The 20,876-nt window shown below is 37.5% G+C and overlaps 1 protein-coding gene across 1 annotated transcript; it reads right to left on the reverse strand.

Moving 5' to 3' along the window:
• Positions 1 to 2,200: 2,200 nt before the first annotated feature.
• Positions 2,201 to 16,016, reverse strand: rsph1 (radial spoke head component 1). The gene is made up of 8 exons (XM_041816365.1): positions 15,870 to 16,016; positions 13,244 to 13,357; positions 9,233 to 9,338; positions 9,068 to 9,158; positions 5,309 to 5,444; positions 5,004 to 5,075; positions 2,560 to 2,668; positions 2,201 to 2,331 (listed from the first exon to the last, which is right to left on the reverse strand). Exons 1-8 carry the CDS (start codon positions 15,918 to 15,920, stop codon positions 2,279 to 2,281), a joined length of 732 nt encoding a protein of 243 aa, XP_041672299.1. The 5' UTR covers positions 15,921 to 16,016; the 3' UTR covers positions 2,201 to 2,278.
• Positions 16,017 to 20,876: the final 4,860 nt, after the last annotated feature.

Consider the following 20,876-nt stretch of genomic DNA (forward strand, 5'->3'; position numbering starts at 1 on the left):
TAAATGGAAATTAAATATAATTTTTCCCCACTTTTTTTTTGCATACATTTTTCAATCAAGATCATATCTGATAAGAAAAAAAATCAAATATTGATTAATTCTCAGGACTGAACACTTTCAGTGCCAGTTTGATGTTTGTGATGTTTAAAAAACAAAAGATTAAATGTTTTTCATATAGGGCTACTCTATGAAAATCTAATTTCATTGAATTGGATATGTTAAAAATGAGAAAATTTTGATTGTTATTTTTTATTTTTATGTTTAATATCAAGATTTTATTACTTTTTTAATAACACAGGAAACAAGGAAAAAGCATGTAATTTCCCCTTGTGCCAAAAATGGTAAAATGGCTGATATTTGGTGACGAGCAGTAAAAACTGCACTCTTGAAGCAGTGAGTCCAGAAAGGAAGCCTAATATCATACATGCATGTTTTTTTTGTTTTGTTTTTACTGGAATGGCTGGAGGATCCAAAACTTTGATTTGAGTGGGCTTTAGTGGGGATATTTTTGCTCACAACCTGAGTGGATGCAAAAAGTGTGCAGGGCTTCCTTTTGGACCTTTACAGGTTCTGATATAAATATTTTAAAACTCTACAGAGAAAAATGTACCCTCCAAAATGTATGCTGTCACCATTAACACGGTCAAAATAAGTAAAGATGAACCCAAAAAATGACCGACAAAGCTGCAACATGGCCTGAACACCCTCTATGGCACTGATCATCAACTGGTGGCCCAGGGGCCATATCAGGCCCCCTAAAGCTTCCTGTCCGGACCCCAGAAGATCATTAAATTCAGAAAAGGAGGAAAAGAGGATGTTGTGGTTTTAAGAGTATCCTTTGGCTTTAAATGTCTGCAGCTGTTAAATCCATCCCACCAACAGTTAACATTAACCCCTTAAAGCCTGAAAACACAAATAAAAGCCAGAAAATTCTAATTTTCCGGAACTGAAATATTCATGTGACTGTCTACTGAAATTTAAAAAATATCAAAATTTCCATAAAATTTAACAATTACATTTTTAGCATCTCATTTTATTCATTAGGTGTTTTTGGTAACTGATAATCCACTTGAGGGCATTTTTATCACTTAGATTGTTTTCATAAGTTTTTTTTTGAGTAATCCATTGAGCATATTGATTAGATAGAGGTTTCATAAAAGTATGTATCAAATATGATACAACAGGCGTTAAGGGGTTAAAATAGTCTATGACTTATTTGATCTCTTTTTACTGAAATTTACTGTCATAATTAGTAGATATTTAAAAAAAGGTTAAGGTTGGCAGAAGTGCTGCAAAAAAGTCCAGATAAAGTGGTGAAAAGGGGCTAGAGACTAGCAAAAATGGGTGATAAGTGGCACAAAGAGAGAAAAATTGGCAGAAAAGGTGGTGAAAAGAGGTCAGTGTGGCAAAAAATGGTAAAAGAGGAAAAGAAGGGGCTAAAAGTATCAACAATTGGCTACAAATGACAGAAAATAGTACAAAAAAGTAATGAAAAGGAGTTAATTGTGGCAGAACTAGAAGAAAAGTGGCAAAAATGGCATGGATGGGTTATTAGATGCAGGAAAAGTGGTTTAAATGGGTTAAATAATGGCAAAAAATTGGGTAAAACAGGCAAAAAGTATAAAAAATGGGTTAAAAGTGGCAAAAATGGTTTTAAAGTTGCAAAAAATGTTGACAAAACTTAATGAAAAGGGGTTAAAAAGTGGCAAAAATAGAAGAAAAGTGACACAGAGGGGCTAAAACATGTAAGAAAAGTGGCTTAAAAGGGGTTAAAATCTTGCAAAAATTGTGTTCAAGGTGCAAAAAGTATGAAAAAGGGGTTAAAAGTGTCAAAAATGAGTAAATACAAGTTCTAAATCACAACTGGGGAGGGCCTGGGATTTTCAGGGGTCTGGCCAGTTCTGCTGTCAGGCCTGTCTCCTTGGCCATCATAGATAACAGGCATAGATATCACTGGTAATGACTGAGTGTCCTCCAAATACTACTACAATAATATTTCAGTCAGACCAAAATATTTATTTTTGTTTATTTGAAAGTCCGGCCCCCAGAGTTTCTGTAGAGACTAAATCTGGTCCTGGTGCAGATGTTCTCGATGAGCCCTGCTCCGTGGGCTTAATGCACTCACTGTTTTGTTGTACAACGAGAAGATAAACAAACCTTTGGTTGATCTCTATCTCTTTATTAGAGCATCAACATAAAAGCTTCACTTCTTTATTTACATGTTTGTTAGTATATTTGTGTCAGTTAAAAATGTGAAAGATGCTGGATCATGGTTCGATCACTCAGGAGAGTTTTCTCCCTCCTCCTCGGTTGAATGTGGGTCTTTTTCTCCTGAGGAAAGAAAAAACAAATTCAGCTTCTTTGGTGCCGTCTGGCCTCTTTGTTGCTCTGAGATGACACTTAAACTTGAATCTTAAAAAACAGCCGTGAAGTTCGTTCATGCCACAGAAAAGAATGCACCTCACTCCCTCATATAAGCTGAATAAAAGGTATAAACAAATATTACAGGTGGGTATAAATTACCTACAACCCTAAGCAGTGGCCGTAGTTAAAGCTCACCTGTAGAGTCTCTTCCTGGAGGCCATGGTGTGAGACTGCTGATACACTTTGGGATCCACTTGAGGGCGCTGGTGGATGGAAATTCGCCCCACTCGCCCTCAGTTTGGTCCTTCAGAGAACAGAAGAGAGAAAAAGCTTCAGAGGCCTTGGAAAAATAGTGTTGAACATCTGAAACTTCATGAAATACACTGCCGCTTACATCCAAATCCATTATGAACATGCATCCTAAAGCTTCATTCACAGTCCAAGGCCACGCCATGCATTAAAGGTCTAAAATGCATAAAGAGCAGACAAGTGTGCAACCGAGAAGAAAAAGAACACTTCCTGTTTCTCTGGTTTGGATTTCAGTATCACAAACTCCTCAGGTACAATCATGAATGGAGGGCCAGGTATCAGCGTTGATCCCACATCAGAATTTCAAACTTCAAAAATCTGAAGCCCAGTTTGGACCTGAGAGTCGTGAGGAGATGAGACTGCACCGACTGTAACGGGCCACCCTCCGACTCTCTGTGAGCCAGTTTACAACAATGAAACTGAAGGAGACGGCGTAGCGTCCATAGCAGCGACACTCACAGTCACTTTCTTTACAGTGTTTTATTTAACCTATTAGGCTACTGCTCCAAATTTACAGCCCATCTCTAAATGAGCATAACTCTGGAACTATTTAAATCATCAAGCTACAATAATGAAGAGGGCACGTTTGAAATTTATCCAGAACTGTAAATATGTGTACAAATGTGACTAGATCAGAGAGAATCAAGTTAGCAAATGAAAAATTTCACTTTTGCCTAATTTTATTTTGCAATTTTAGCATATATACAGGGGCATATATACAGGGGCATATATACAGGGGCATATATACAGGGACATATATACAGGGGCATATATACAGGGGCATATATACAGGGGCATATATACAGGGGGGGTAAGGGTACTGACTACCCAGGCCCACAGTAGGGAGGGGCGCTTGAGATGCCGGTATGGAAGCCCATTTCACCAGATAAAAAAGCAAAAATGTGAAGGTGGGGCAGTTCTTGAAAAAAAAAATCCTTAGTCATTATTATGAGTTAAGAACAAAATTCAAAATTATGAGATAAAAGTCATTATTATGAGATAAAAAGTCTTTTTTATGAGAACAAAATTCAAAATTATGAGATAAAAAGTCATAATTATAAGAAAAAAATTCAAAATTATGAGATAAAAAGTCATTTTTATAAGAACAAAATTCCAAATTATGAGATAAAAGTCATAATAACTAGATAAAAAGTCATAATTATGAGAACAAAATTCAAAATTATGAGATAAAAGTCATAATTACGAGATAAAAAATCATTTTTATGAGAACAAAATTCAAAATTATGAGATAAAGTTATAATTATGAGAACAAAATTCAAAATTCTGAGATAAAAGTCATAATAATTAGATAAAAAGTCATTATTATAACAACAAAATTCAAAATAATGAGATAAAAGTCATATTTGTAAAAACAAAATTCAAACTTCTCAGATAAATCCATAATAATTAGATGAAAAGTCATAGTTATGTCCTAGAACAGCCTTGTTATGCTGCAAATATCTGGTCTGAACTGGGCCTTAGTCTCAGTGTTTCCCCAGAAATAACGTGTCTCTGCAGGGACCTGACTTACTGCAAATACAGCAAATATGTTTGCAGCTAGTAGGTTTTTAAAGTCATATGTCAAAGGTCCACACATCAGGCTTCATCTTATCCATGGCTCATGAGTGTGAAAACATTTTGAAGGACTTTTTCCTTATTTGCACTCTAAAGACCAACTAGATACATCATGGAGGTCAAAGGTCAATGTCAGAGACCTCCCATGCCCTTCTTCTTGACACTGCGCAGTAATCATATACCTCACAGAGGCATAAAGCCACCAGGCAGTTCAAGATTTGAGGTTTAGGGGGTCTGTATTAGTACTTGGTCAGGTAAGTTTGTCATGCAGATGGGAGTTTTGGTATTCAAAGATAACAGAAACTAACAGCAGCACTGCTCAGGGCACATCCAGAAAACTACTGTAAAAACTAACATTAAAGTGTAAAGCAAACGTCACTGAGATAACCCATGCACAACCTGGATCTATGGATGGACAGCCTGAAAACATAAAGCCACATAAAAGTCTGGGGGCATCGTATCCCCAAACTGAACATTCAACAACGACACCAGACATTCTCCTATCTGACACCAGAGCACGCAAACACATCAGACAACACCTCCTCTGCTCCTCCTGCAGCCCCTAACATGTGATTCCCCTCCCTGGAGGTCAGGTAAGGCGACCGCTGAGACTTTAGATCTTTGCTGCTCTTTTCCACGGTCGCTGGCTGGAGTCGAGATGGTTTTCAGGGTTAAACATTGTGTCTTTGGACAGATTACTATAATGTATGTAGTAAAATCAGATAAAATAGATGGACTCAACAGTGCTGGGTTACCTGCTCTGTTTGATGGAATTCTCCGTGTTGCTCATAGCCGATATCAAACACAAACTTGCCTGGACCACACGGCTGGAACATAAAAATAACACACAGGCCTCTGTAAATAAGTCTTAGATCATTCTATGTCATGGTTTTCTTCTATTTGTAGCTGCCACACATACAGTGACTTTAATGAGCATAATTAAATCAGACTTTTCAGCCTGTCCCCTTCACAGCATCCCTGAAGCACAAACAGATATTTAAATCATTTTACCCACCGTTTGGCAGAGAATGTCATGTTTAGTAATGAGAGCTGGACTCACAAAGCTGTTGACAAAGTTGCCCTGGTATCTGTGGCTGGAGTGGATGTACTCTCCAGCTGACTCCATCTTGCCGTTTACCCATGATCCTTTGTACTTTGAGCCAGTATCATGGTAATGGTAAACTCCCTGACCATGTCTGGAAATGAGAAGATTTAAAACCAGCATTAAGATCTAAGATTTGGTGAAGTTTAGGCTGGAATTCATTCATATATACAGTGCCATGAAAAAGTACTTGCCCCCTTTCTGAATCCTGAGTTTTTTTGCATATTTATCACACTTAAATGTTTCTGATCATCAAACAGATTTTTATATCTCACAAAGACAACCCAAGTAAATAAAAAAATGCAGTGTTTGAATGATTATTTAATACTTTAAGGGGGGAAAAAATCCAAACCTATCTGGCCCTGTGTGAAAAATTAAACGCCCTCCTTGTTAAATCCTGAGTTAACTGTGATTAACCACAGTTCTTGGAAAGCTGAGTTCAGTGTCACTGGCCACACCCAGACCTGATTACAGCCAGATTAGTTAAAAGAAGAAATCTCTTAAATAGAAGCTGTCAGACAAAGTGAAGTAGGCTACAAGATCTCAGAAAGAAACGCATCACACCACCATCCAAAGAGATTCAAGAACAAATGAGAAACAAAGAGACTGAAATCTATCAGACTGGAAAAGGTTACAAAGACATTTCCAAGGCTTTGGGACTCCAGTGAACCATGGCCAGAGCCATTATCCACAAATGGAGAAAACTGGGAACAGTGGTGAACCTTCTTAGGAGTGGTCGGCCAACCAAAATGACTCTAAGAGCACAACGACGACTCATCCAGGAGGTCACAGAAGAACCTAGAACCACATCCAAAGACCTGCAGGCCTCACTGGCCTCAGTTAAGGTCAGAGTTCATGACTCAACCATCAGAAAGACACTGGGCAACAATGGCATCATGGGAGAGTTCCGAGGCCAAAACCACTGCTGACAAAAAAGAGCACAAAGGCTCGTCTCACATTTGACTAAAAACATCCTGATGATCCCCAAGATTTCTGGGAAATATTCTGTGGACTGACCAGACAGAAGTAGAACTTTCTGGAAGGTGTGCAGCCCGTTACATCTGGAGTAAAAATAACACAGCATCTGATAAAAAGAACATCATCAACAGTCAAACATGGTGGTGGCAGTGTGATGGTCTGGGGCTGCTTTGCTGCTTCAGGACCTGGACCACTAGCTGTGATTGATGGAACCATGAATTCTGCTGTCTACCAGAAAATCCTGAAGGCCAACGTCCGGCCATCAGTTCATGACCTCAAGATCAAGAGCTCTTGGGTTATGAAGCAGGACAACGACCCCAAGCACACCAGCAAGTCCACCTCTGAATGGATCAGAATAAACTAAATGAAGGTTTTGGAGTGGCCAAGTCAAAGTCTGGACTTTAATCCAACTGAGATGCTGTGGTGTGACCTTAAATGAGCAGTTCATGCTGGAAAACCCTCCAATATGGCTGAGTTTAAACAATTCTGTGAAGAAGAGTGGGACAACATTCCTCCACAGAGATGAGAAAGACTCATCACCAGTTATCACAAACGCTTGATTTCAGTTATTGCTGCCAAAGGTGGGACAACCAGTTATTAGGTTCAGGGGGAGATTACTTTTCACACAGGGACACATAGGTTTGGATTTTTTTCCCCCTGAAAAAATTAAATGATCATTCAAACACTGCATTTTCTATTTACTTGGGTTTTCTTTGTAAAATATAAAAATTGGTTTGATGATTCAAAACATTTAAGTGTGATAAATATGCAAAAAACTCAAGAATTAGACTGGGGCAAATACTTTTTCACTTCACTGTAAATGCTCACGCTTTATTAAGGGGCGACTGTGGCTCAGTAGGTAGAGCCGTTGGTTGTGGGTTTGATTCCCGGCTCCTGCAGTCACATGTTGATGTGTCCTTGGGTAATACACTTAACCCCAGTCTGCTTTGTTGGTGCAGTGTTAATGTGTACGGATGCATTTGAATGGGATTAGCTGGAGTGTAAGGCTATGAATGGGTAGGTTTGACCTGGGGTAAAAGTGCTTTGAGCTGCCAAAGCCATACAAGCTCAAATCCATTAGATTTGATTGAAACAGAATGTTTCAGCTTTTACTTCTTTTTGCAAACTGAAATTTATGAATTAGCAGAATTTGAAAGTATTTAACTTTGAATTTGTGGCAAACATCTTAAATATAAATGTTGGTGTGACTAAAACGGGTATGAATGATGTGATTTAGAACTTCTGGTATAACAAAAATGCATATGAATTCTTTAGAACTTCAGAATCAATAAAAACTTTCAAAACTGATTAAATGAATGAAATAAAGTTGATATTCAAAACTCAAACAGGGAAATTAAACATAATAGAAAGGTTTAGTTAAAGACCAAAGTAGACATCGTAGATTTGGATGCAAATCAAAACTGAAATAAACATGTTTGTCCCTATTTACCAGTTCACTAAGCTCACTTGTTTTTTTAGGGGAACCCTGGTCAATTTACAGAATAGTTTATTATCTATTTTTGTCTCTTTAAAGCTGTATCCTATATCCTGGACAGTGTGGGTAGCAGTGATTTGCTCTTGGACCTCTGTGGTACAGAAAGGAATCTGAAGCAGAAATAAAAGATCTATGTGCCCGAGCAAAACTACAGTTTCTCTTCTGCTCATTCAATAATTCTGAACTAACAGCCTGCTGTTCTTGGTGTGAAAATCACAATCCCTGGTGCCTGCTCATTCTTACCTACCTTACAGTAATATAGATGTCACCTGGTGCCAAAACATCCCTCTAAACCAGTGATACTCAAAATGTGGCTCTTTTATGTCTTCATTTTAATTATTACTCCCCCAGAAAAACTTAAAAAAGGGAAACTTTTTTGCTGCTTTTTACATTTTTTGCCACTTTTAACCCATTTAAGTTACCTTTTGTCATTAAATACCACTTTTTACCTACTTTTTGCCGCTTCTTCCCCATTGTTTTGTCGCCTTTTTCCAATTTTTGTCTTTTTTTTAATCATTTTTTGGCCACTTTTCACTCATTAAAGCTACTGTTTGTCATTTAATACTCCTTTTTCCTATTATTCCCCATTTTTTAAACTTCTTTTTGTCACTTTTTTCCAATTTTTGCTACTTTTATCCCATTTTTGCCCATTTTCACTATTTTTTTGCCACTTTTCGCTCAACTGAGCTACATTTTGCCATTAAATACCACTTGTTTCCTATTGTTTGCCCATTTTTGCCACTCTTGACTGCTTTTTACCAATTTTAGTCACTTTTCACTTTCAATCTTCATTGCCACGCTTTTGCCACTTTAGAACAATTTTTTTTGCCACCTGTAACTCATTTTTTGTAACTTCTCACCCATTTTTGCTACTTCCTGACTCTTTTCCACTTTTCCTCCCCATTTTCATCCATTTTTGTTGCTTTTGATCATTTTTGCCATTTTTAAACTATTTTTATTGCTATTTCAAGCTGTTTTTGCCACGTTTCACCACTTAGATTGTGGCTCCTACAAAGGTATTTTTCAACACTTTGGCACTTTGGTTGAGCAGGGTTGAGTAACACTGGTATAAATAATAACCCTGGTGATATCAGACTTAACCTTTAGGATCCAACCCAAACAAAAATAACAAATACCTGAATGTGGAATCATCAAGTCTACAAAATAATGTGAATACGTCCAACAGTGTGCTTCACTTCAACTCTTCAGTGACATGCTGAATGACTCTCAGACCACTGGTTTACCTCTCATGATGCGCCCACTCCCCGTCATACGTGTCTCCATTTGGGTAGGTGTACACGCCGTGTCCGTGTCTCAGGTTGTTCAGCCATGAGCCTTAAATGCACAGAACACAGAAAATCCTCATACAGGAGCAGGTAACCATTAACAAAGACGTAAACTGATCGTACCTTCATATTTAGATCCATCCGGGTAGTAGAAGATTCCCCGTCCATGTTTGGAGTTTTGGAGGTAACCTCCCACATATCTCGCCCCATTCTTGAAGCGATACGTCCCCTGTTTGATAAAACAGGAAATAAATATTTATCAGTTACCCTCTTGAGGCCTGAGCTCTGTTTGGAATGCATTTTCAGTTTTTTTCCACTTATTTGGGATCAGAAGTGCCTGACAAATTTCAAAGCTCAGCCTTGGAATCAATTCTGACCCTACATGATGTCTGCAAATCTCCTGAAGGTCCTGTTTCTGCAGAAAACACAGCACTGGATCTGTATTTTAACAACATCTCTTTGAATTCTTTAAAACATGTTTTTAAAGTATCCTATAAAACAGGGGTGTCAAACTTAAGGCCTGGAGGCCAAACCGGCCCGTGGAACAGTTTATACCTGGCCCGTAAGATAATATCATATTTGTATCCTACCTGTCCCACCAGTCTGAGGTCTGCAGATTTCCTCCAGTATAAAAATGTAAACTTAACCTTGATGATTTAAAATTTCCTTATTAAGCCATGAAAATCTGAAAAAGTTAAGAGTAAGAAAAATTTGATAGAAATGTGGGGAAAGAAATTAATTTGTATTTTTATTTCATATTTTCAATTTTGCATCCCAAGATTATAACTCAAACTTATGATCTGACTCTTCATTTCATTGTTTGACCTTTTCGACCCATAATTTGTTCTTTTTGTCATATTTTATCTTTTAGATTCACAATTTAAAATTTCAAGTTACATTCTTATATTTTCCACTTATTATTTTATATTTTGTATCATATTTTGACATTTTCAATCTCTAACTTTGGCTTTTTAAATCCCATATTTTGACTTTTAGACTCGTGACTTCAATTTTTTCTCATATTGTGACATTTTGAATTCATAATTTTTACTTTTTATATCATATTTAGACATGTTAGACTCACAATTTTAATTTTTTTTTTTTTTTTACTTTTTAAGCCATTATTTTGAATTTTAGCTCATATTTTGAGTTTTTCAACTCCTTGATTTGGCTTTATATACATATATATGTATATATATATATATATATATATATATATATATATTTAATTTGTATTTTATTACATTTTTCATTAACATTGTAACATTTCGGCCAACAACTCAGATGACTCATATTTAGATAACAAGGTGACTTATACGTACCTATACATCCACACATACATATGTAAGTACATACCTACAAATACATGTGATACATACAATGTATAAAGACAAAAAAGAATAAAAACAAGAATGAAAAAAAAAACTATGACAAAAGATAACAAATACAAACAAAGGTTACATACATTTATTACATCTTCCATAGTTGATGTGCATCATGTTTCATCTCATTACTCAAATCAGCATTAGAAGGCTCTTCACGGACCGCCTACAGCGCTGATGTAGTTTAAATAGTCTCCCCATTTTACCAAATATTTCTCAGTTCTGTCATTACAACCTAAAGAGATTTTTTTCACATGATGCTACGTTTGCCATCTCTGTAAACCACTCATGAAAAGAGGGCTCCCCTGGGTTTCTCCAATTTCTCATTATAATTTGTTTTCCTATCATTAAACCTGTCTGAATAAAATCTCTGGCCCTAGATTGGCTAATTATATGAGGGTCACCAAGAACATATAGCCTTGAACAAAATTCAGACTTAGTCTTAATGATTTTTTAAGACGTTCGTGAATCTTAAGTTAGTAACTACAGATCATGGGGCAGGCCCATAATAAATGAAGGAAAGTCCCTTCAGCACTGCAACATTTCCAGCCATCAGCACTGTCCCTTAGTTTGAACCTAAACAGTCTTGAAGGAGTCCAATAATAACAATTAAGAATCTTAAATTGAATAAGTTTAATTTTTATATCTCTGGATACTTTGGAAATATTCTTACAGATTTTTTACTGTTCTTTCTCTGTCAAGACTATTTTCAAATCTGTTGACCATGTCAACCTTAGAGTATTTGACATTGGGACCATCAGCTTAAAAATCATAGCATAATAAATAGACGCCTCATGTCCCAGACCATCACCTATGTAATCTGAGGAAGAAGATCTGACTTTGTAGGTGAGCTTCCTTTCCCTATGATAGCGACCAGCAGGTGGCGTAGTTGTGGATACTTCCAGAAATGGTCCTAGGCGAGTCATTTTCATTAACTAACCTCTCAAATAATTTTAGGTTTTCTCCCTCATATAAATCTGCCAATGTTATGATTCCCTTTTCTATCCATGGCCTCCATTAAAGAGAATATTTCCCAATATTTAACTTTGGGTTATTCCAAATACAAGATTCAGAATTTAAATAAATATCCAGATGACAGACTTGGGAAACCTTCTTCCACACATTGTAGAGGTTAGTTATGATAGGATGAGACTTTAATTCAGAAAGTATTTTACTTAACAAAGCATTTATAGGTGCTAAAGGAGAAAACAGTCCTTTTTCAGTTTGGAACCAGGGAGGCGCTCCTTCAGGGGGTCGTGTCCACTGAGCTATGTGTCTCAGACAAAGGGCATAATAATACAGTACTGGCTTAGTGAGACCCATACTGCCCTTCCTGACTGGAACTGGAAGTTTTCTAGCTTTATGTTTGGGCGTTTATCATTCCATAGGAACTTTTTACAGATGTGGTCAAACCTTTTAAAATACTTACCAGGTACAGCAATGGGTAGACACTGAAGTATATAATTTATCCTTGGGATGCAGTTCATCTTAAGAACATTGATTTTTCCCCAGAAGGATAAAAGAAGTGAAGACCATCTTTCTGTCTCAAGAGAAAGTTTCTGAAGGAGTGGGTCAATATTCTTTTCAGTTATTTTATCTATTTACTTTGGGAAAATAATACCTTGATATTTTATTCCCTCATTAGGCCACTGAAAAGATCCTGCTTGAAATAATGTTTTCAGGCAGTATGAGGTCAGGGGTCAAGCCTCTGACTTAGACCAATTCAGCTTGTATCCAGATAACCTAGAAAATGCTTCAGTGTTATCAAGAACATTTAATTTGGCTTTTTAATCCCATATTTTGACTTTTAAACTCGTGATTTCCAGTTTTCTTTTATTTTGACATTTTCAATTCACGATTTTTACTTTTTATATCATAATTTGACATTTTAGACTCAGAATTTTTAATTCAAGTTTTTTTTTTTTATTTTTAAGACATCATTTTGAATTTTTGCTCATATTTTGTTTTTTTCAAAACCTAACTTTGGCTTCTTAATCCCATATTTTGACCTATTAGACACACAATTTAAAATTTTAAGTCATATTTTGACTTTTAAACTTATAATTTTAAATTTTAAGTCATATTTTGACTTTTAAACTTATAATTTTAAATTTTAAGTCATATTTTGACCTTTCAAACTTATGATTTTAAATTTTAAGTCATATTTTGACCTTTCAAACTTATAATTTTAAATTCTAAGTCATATTTTGACTTTTAAACTTATGATTTCAACTTTCTGCTCATGTATTTGCTCTTTTAAACATAATTTTTCTATTTTCAGTATTGTGTTCTGACCTTTGAAACAGGCCCTGCTGTGATTGAGTTTGACATCCCTGCTATAAAAGGAACTGTGAAATTTCTAAAAGTTTCCCCGAATGTTTCACTGACACTTTATCACTAAATATTCCGATCAATAACCTTCCCAAATTTCCTTGAGTTTCTTCAAATCTTTTAAGTAAACAGAAAAAATATCAAAGTAAAAGGCCCTTAAAAATCGCAAAACAAATTCCCCAAAATTTACAAATGCATTCCTTGAAATTCCATGAAAATTATGGAAAAATTCCCCAAACATCCAAAGAAATCTAATGAACTTTCCACGATATTTTTTTGAAAAGAAATTTCCACATATAGGCTATACCAAAAAATGTCAAAGCAAAGCAAAATTTCAAAGAAAACCCTTCTATCTCAGAAATGATGACTCTGCCTAAATACATGCAGGGTCTGGAGGATACGGTCCAGGATTTCCTCTTACCTCTCCTTGTCTCTGTCCGTTCTTATACTGGCCCTGGTAAACGTCTCCGTTTGGGAACACAGCTCTACCGAGTCCATGTCTCTCTCCGGCCTCATTTCTCTCTCCTTCATACTCCTACACAGCCACAATAACAGAGACACAGAGAGATGAATACATCTATCTGCCTACAGACAACACTCTGTAGACCAGTGATACTCCATGCCTGGCTCTAGAGCCACAGGTGGCCCTTCAGTGAGGGTTTGTAGCTCTTTCATGTCTAAATTTGAAATATGATTCCCCAGAAAACCATAAAAAGGGAACTTTGACCTCAGAATTATCTATGGCAATTTGTTTCCCACACTCATACAGCAGGCTTTAATCGTCAAACTGAATTGTCAACCTTTATTATTTTTGTCTGTAACATAATAATAATAATAATAATAATAATAATAATATAAAGTGCTTTCAGTCAGATTCAGTCAAATTTTGAAAATTGCATTTTTTTCCCTATTTTTGCCACTTTTTGCCCATTTAAGGTGCCTCTTGCCATTACATGTCCCTTTTTCCCATTTTCCCCAGTGTTTTGCTGCTGTTTGCCCATTTTAGTTATTTTTCACTAATTTCCCCCACGTTACTGCTGTTTTTTGCCAATTTTCAATATTTTTCATCATTTTCCCCCACAGTCCTGCTGCTTTCCACCAATTTTAGTCACTTTTTGCTAATTTTCTCCCATCTTTTTGCTGCTTTTTGCCAATATTAGTTACATTTCACTCATTTTCTCCCCACCTTTTTGTTGCTTTTTGCAAATTTTAGTCACTTTTGCTAATTTTCCCCCAACCTTTTCGCTGTTTTTTTTTTGCCAATATTAGTTGTTTTTCTCTCATTTCCCCAACCTTTTTACTGCTTTTTACCAATATTAGTTACGTTTCACTCATTTTCTCCCCACCTTTTTGCTGCTTTTTGCCAATTTTAGTCACTTTTCACTCGTTTTTTGCCACTTTTTTTCCCATAATTGCTGCCTGTAAAGTCATTTGGTTGTCACTTCTCACCAATTTCTGGCACTTTTTCTCCACTGTTTTACCCCTGTTCACCCAGTCTCAGCCATTTTCTGCCTATTTTACCCCTGTTCACCCAGTCTCAGCCATTTTCTGCCTATTTTACCCGTTTACCCAGTTTTAGCCATTTTCTGCCTATTTTACCCGTTCACCCAGTTTCAGCCATTTTCTGCCTATTTTATCCCGTTTACCCAGTTTCAGCCATTTTCTGCCTATTTTACCCCGTTTACCCAGTTTTAGCCATTTTCTGCCTATTTTACCCGTTCACCCAGTTTCAGCCATTTTCTGCCTATTTTACCCGTTTACCCAGTTTTAGCCATTTTCTGCCTATTTTACCCCCGTTTACCCAGTTTTAGCCATTTTCTGCCTATTTTACCCCGTTTACCCAGTTTCAGCCATTTTCTGCCTATTTTACCCGTTCACCCAGTTTTAGCCATTTTCTGCCTATTTTACCCCGTTTACCCAGTTTCAGCCATTTTCTGCCTATTTTACCCCGTTTACCCAGTCTCAGCCATTTTCTGCCTATTTTACCCGTTCACCCAGTTTCAGCCATTTTCTGCCTATTTTACCCCGTTTACCCAGTTTTAGCCATTTTCTGCCTATTTTACCCCGTTTACCCCGTTTCAGCCATTTTCTGCCTATTTTACCCAGTTTTAGCCATTTTCTGCCTATTTTACCCTGTTTACCCAGTTTCAGCCATTTTCTGCCTATTTTACCCTGTTTACCCAGTTTCAGCCATTTTCTGCCTATTTTACCCCGTTTACCCAGTTTTAGCCATTTTCTGCCTATTTTACCCGTTCACCCAGTCTCAGCCATTTTCTGCCTATTTTACCCGTTCACCCAGTTTTAGCCATTTTCTGCCTATTTTACCCGTTCACCCAGTCTCAGCCATTTTCTGCCTATTTTACCCGTTCACCCAGTCTCAGCCATTTTCTGCCTATTTTACCCGTTCACCCAGTTTTAGCCATTTTCTGCCTATTTTACCCCGTTTACCCCGTTTCAGCCATTTTCTGCCTATTTTACCCAGTTTTAGCCATTTTCTGCCTATTTTACCCCGTTTACCCCGTTTCAGCCATTTTCTGCCTATTTTACCCAGTTTTAGCCATTTTCTGCCTATTTTACCCCGTTTACCCCGTTTCAGCCATTTTCTGCCTATTTTACCCAGTTTTAGCCATTTTCTGCCTATTTTACCCCGTTTACCCAGTTTTAGCCATTTTCTGTCTATTTTACCCGTTTACCCAGTTTCAGACATTTTCTGCCTATTTTACCCCGTTTACCCAGTTTTAGCCATTTTCCGCCTATTTTGCCTCCGTTCACCCATTTATGGCCACTTTTTGCATCTTTTTTCACTTATTTTGCCAGCTCTAACTCATTTTTACCGCCACTTTCATCCACTTTCCACCACTCAGATTGAGGCTCTTGCAAAGGCCGTTTTCAACACTTTGGCTCTTTGGTTGAGGAACACTGCTGTAGACTATACACTAAGCATTAGCATTAGCATTAGCATCACCTACTAACAGCTAGCGTTAGGTGATCGGTGATGCTAACGGACTTTAAACAATATAACTTGATAATGTATTAAATCATCTCACCCCCAGTTTGTTCTGACCCTCATCATAGTCTTCAGATCCGATATCAGACATGGTCTACTTCAGGATGTCGGAAAGTTGAGTTAGAAACCAGTAACAACCGTAGAAAGAGAAAGACGCTCTGCTCTGTGCACTGTGGGTAGATGACGGTTGCCATGCCAACGGCAGGCTGCGAAAGTGCCGGTGTTACGGTTCAAAAAGTGACCGTGCTAACTGATGACTCTCACCGTGGTTGTTAGAGTTAACTATGAAAAGGATGCGCAGCAATTTCAAAGATCCGTTGGCATTTATAAGACTTCACTAACGTAACTGAGCTAAATATGTCTTCATCAATGACAGCAGGCGATCACGGCAGACGCACTTGTCTGAATCTTTTTTGAAAGGGTTACTGGTTAAACTGGTACACCGATTAGTTCCAAATAGATTATAAAATACCTCTCATTTTATTTCCTTTGGACGCTTTTCCTCCTGACTGATCAAATGAGTCAGGTCTTTTCAGGACAGCTCGAATTTAATCTAGAAAAGAAGAGTGGGCTTCATGGCTGACATATTTAGGGTGCGTCTCACTTCTCTTATAGGGCTTGAGTCTTTGGCTTGAGTCTTAGTCCCGCCCACCAAAGACTCATGGAGAGACCGAGGGATCGACAGGGAAGACTGAAGCCATAAGACCGACGATTAACGGTCCATAGGACGTCCTTACCTCTGCAGCGTCACTTGAAGCGACGTCAGTTTATGATGACGGTGCCGGCTGATCATCAATCAGCTGTCAGCAGGCAGAAACAGCTGATTGTGTCTCCATAAATTGACAGACGCATTTACAGGGATCAGAAAACACCTGCATGAAGAGAAACCTGCAGTAAACATCAGAAGTTTTAAAGGCTCATGAACTGATGGGCTGGGATTTTAAAGTGTTTGAAATAAGCATTTACAGTGAAATATTGAGAATTTATTTAATTAAATTAATAATAAAGAGTGAATCAGTATAGAATTTATATTTGATTTGTTTTCTGATTCACCTTCAAACATCAAACATGATAAAAGCTCATAAAATCAACTGAATCAGATATAAATCTTCCCCTTCCCCCAAAAACCGACATCATTTAGAGGATTTTTTCACATTCGTTCTGTCATAACCTTGAATTAAGACAAAAGACAGTCGTAGAAAATGATTAAATTATTCTGTCCATCTGATTTAGACCAATTTTAGCCCAATGATAGTCGTTAAAATATGACCATACAGAGACGTCTTTACAACGACATAAAAATTACATCTTTTCATCTTTTCACTTTTCCATTAAATCTAGACGTTGTTTAGACAGAGTGGAGACGTTTTTAACGTCATTGCAACTATGTTTTGATATCAAAAAACATGCGGGCTCTTTCTACCTGCACATGCTATATTACCTAATTATTAATTATCATAATTATTCAGTGTGAAGGTTGATCAAACCTGACGCTATCAGACTGATAGAAACTTTATTAATACTGCTATGATTTAAACGTGTTTCTTCTTAAAATCAGACAGACTGCTGCTGTCTGATTTTAATTCTCTTCATAATCTAATAAACAGAAATTTCTAAATAGACTATAACACTTAGAAAAAATATTGGTAAAGACGTTAAAAACATCTCCACTCTGTCTAAACAACGTCTAGATTTAATAGAAAAGTAAACGGTGAAATGCAGTAAATTTCAGGTCGTTGAAAAGATGTCTCTATAGAGACGTGGCTGTAATATTGTCATTTTTTAACGACTATTATTGGGCTAAATTTGAACTAAATTAGACGGACAAAACATGGCTCACTTTCCTACGACTATCTTTTGTCTAAATTAAAGCTATGATGGACTGAATGTAGAATAAAATCCTCTAAATGTTGTTGGTGTTTGGTGGGAAAAGGAAGATTTATATCTGAATCTTTAGATTTTATGAGCTTTTAACACGTTTTATGTTTGTGAATCAGAAAACTAATCAAATATTTAACTCCACTGATTCACTCTTTATTATTGATTTGATTATTTATTCTCAATATTTCACTGTAAAAGCTCATTTCAAACGCTTATTTTAAATCCCAGCCCATCAGTTATTGAGCCTTTAAAACTTCTGATGTTTATATTCTGTTTAGAGTCCGTTGAGTCCTTTATCGTCTGTCATAAACTCTGTTTCTCCTCCATCATTTATCTCTGCTGGTGCTGTAAAGTTTCACTGACATCCACTGTGTAGCAGCGTCCAATCAGAGAGAGATATCCAATAAGGGGGCGTGCCTCTGAGTCAAAAGAGTTCCGGGAAGCCTGCTCTCACGTGTCTTTGCTCATCGGTCTTCAAATCTCAGTCCTCGGTCTAATGGCTTGAGTCTTAAAACCCTGTAAGGGCTATGGGACAGCCGACAAGATGGCAGATCGGAAACTACTTCCGGTTCGAGCAAATCCGTAGGATCTGAGACCGATCTATAAGCGACTCGGGATCCGGCCAGGGACGCAGTGAACCAGATTTTCATGTTGCAGAGATGTGATGACTAATCTGCATTTCATGGTAAGGACAGGAAAATTGCATTTTTCTATCAATGACGTACAAAGTTATGCAGATTTTATTTATTTGTATTCTGTGTGTGGTTGGGGCTGATATTTAGCATGCAGATATGCTTTTTTAAATTTTAGGACCTTTGGACCTCCTCCATGTTGCTGGGATGAGCATAATTGCCTTGCAGGGACCAGGACTAATTACATCCTCACTAACACATGAGGGCTAAAGATGTCCAGTACCCAGGGCCGTTTCTGGGCATGGGCGATATAGGCGGTTGCCTAGGGTGCCACACTGAGGGGGGCGCCGTCATGAGCCCTGAACATTTTAATAAGTCCATCAGTGGAACAGAGCATCAACTCCACTCCTCAAACAGCCCAGGCTCACCTCGCCGCTCTCTGTCTCTCTCTCCATGCGCGCCCCTGGAACACGCACGCTGGGAGCCCAGCAAGATGTTTAGAGAAAAATACATGTTTTTTTTCCTTGTTCACAAAGCGCCTAATGGACAGGATGTTGAGATAGAGTCCTGAGTCGGACAGCTAACACCCTACCTGCCCATTCCCCCTGATTTCCTGATTATTAACACCTGCCTGTACAGTGTGTGTCATCTCTTCCTCCCACCTGTACTCGCAACATGCACGTCCAATTCCTCCTAAAGTCTGACCATCCACGTAAAACAGGGAATGACAGAAGCTGCGTTCAGTTTAAGAAATTATAATACTGCGTTCACTGAAGCACTGCCCTTGACAAATACGGTTTTTCACTGTTCTAGTCAAAGTTTTGGAGCGTGAAAGAAAAGTCTAACATCCTTGTCAGCCATAACGCTCTAAAAACATCAGCTGACAGCCTGGACTAATGTAGCCCTGGTTATATTAGTAAGAATAATGTCAGGGTCATATTTACAGACTTTATGTACACATCCTTTGTTTCTTAAGCCGTAGGTGGAATTATTTTCCTGATCATTGTTCACGAGTGCCAAAAAGCTCAGCGAACGTCAGTCAGCTTCTACAGAGAGTTTGTTTTACTCTGTTTGCCTCTCTCTGTCTCTGTCCTCGTCTTTAAATTAAACGCTTTATGAAAAGAGGCCAGTTTTTATGGATAGAAAGGATTTCCCCTTAAATAAAGAATGTTGGTTCAGTATCTCTGTGCCAGTCTCTTCCTGAGGCGCATCAGAGCAGTGGAGACGCTGATACTGTATGTCTGCAGCGCTATGAGGAGCGTTACAGCTTCTGTGTGCATTTAAGGAATTAGACTGTGCCCTGTTTACGAACTTAAACAGTTTTAGTGCCAGCAAAAATTAAATTCAGACCTGATCCCAACGCAGCCATCTAACTTTTTTCTTTTAGTAGAGCTAACAGGATAATTATCTTTAAAAACTGCTGCAGGTGCTCTTGAAATATGTCTGTGATTAATGATGTCACAATGTGTTAATAAGCTCATGTTTCTGACACTGTTCTGGCATTATGATATGTAAATCTAGAGTGGTGGATAAGTTCATCAGTCAGAAGTGGAGCCATGGGGGGGATTGTGGGGTCTATGCCCCTAATGTTTTCTCAAAACATGAAGTCTTTAACTTTGGTAAAAGTACGTTATCTCTGACTGATGAATGTAAAAAGAAATATCTTGTATTTTGATAAACAGATTTGACCCTGCTGATCACAACATGGACATTTCATTCTTGTTGCCAAACTGAAAAAAAAAAAAAAAAATACAAATCACATGCTACATAATAAATAAAAACCTTGCTATTAATATTTCTACATTTTTTAAGGAATATGCATCTGTAACCACACATTTGGCGGCGGGGAATTGTAAGTTCGCCAAGGGCACCAAAATGGCTAGAAACGGTCCTGCAAGTACCTGAACTTCAGGTAAAATGTGTTTATATTATTGATTGTTGTTGTTTGCAGATGGTTTTGTGCAGGAGTCCACAGTTTCTTTCTTTGTGTGAAGTAATGAGTGCAAAAAATTGATGTAATTTTCTTTGTATATATATATATACATATTTTGAAGAGCGTTAGTCATATTTTTTTATTTTTCTCACTGTTTTGTCCCCAAGAGATGGGAGAACAAGTCTGTGCAAAGAAAAAGTTTAGTCACTAATGTTTTCTGTGTGTTATAAAAAATATCCAATTTTTTTTCTTGTCTTCAGAGTCTTATAACTTGTTAAAAATTCAAGTGACATTACTGTAGTAGATATATTCTTAACGCCCAGGTTGTCCTAAAAAAAAAATGTTTAGGGCTTGACCGTGCACCACAGGGTTGATGTTTTACAAGCTTTTTAAGACAAAATGTCCAGGCGAGACATGATGGTGAAAAAATAGCAGTGAGCTCTAGGGGTTAACAGCTCTGTACTCTGTTGTTGCTTCTGCAGGATGGACATCATTGTGGCATGTCAGGGACATGGTGAACAACTTTGGTCTTGTTGCAGAGAAGTGATGACTTATCTGCATTCCAAGGTAAGAACAGAATAAATGGCAATTTTATATCTAT

The sequence above is a fragment of the Cheilinus undulatus genome, linkage group 20, assembly GCF_018320785.1.
Source record: "Cheilinus undulatus linkage group 20, ASM1832078v1, whole genome shotgun sequence".
NCBI classification, from domain to species: domain Eukaryota; kingdom Metazoa; phylum Chordata; class Actinopteri; order Labriformes; family Labridae; genus Cheilinus; species Cheilinus undulatus.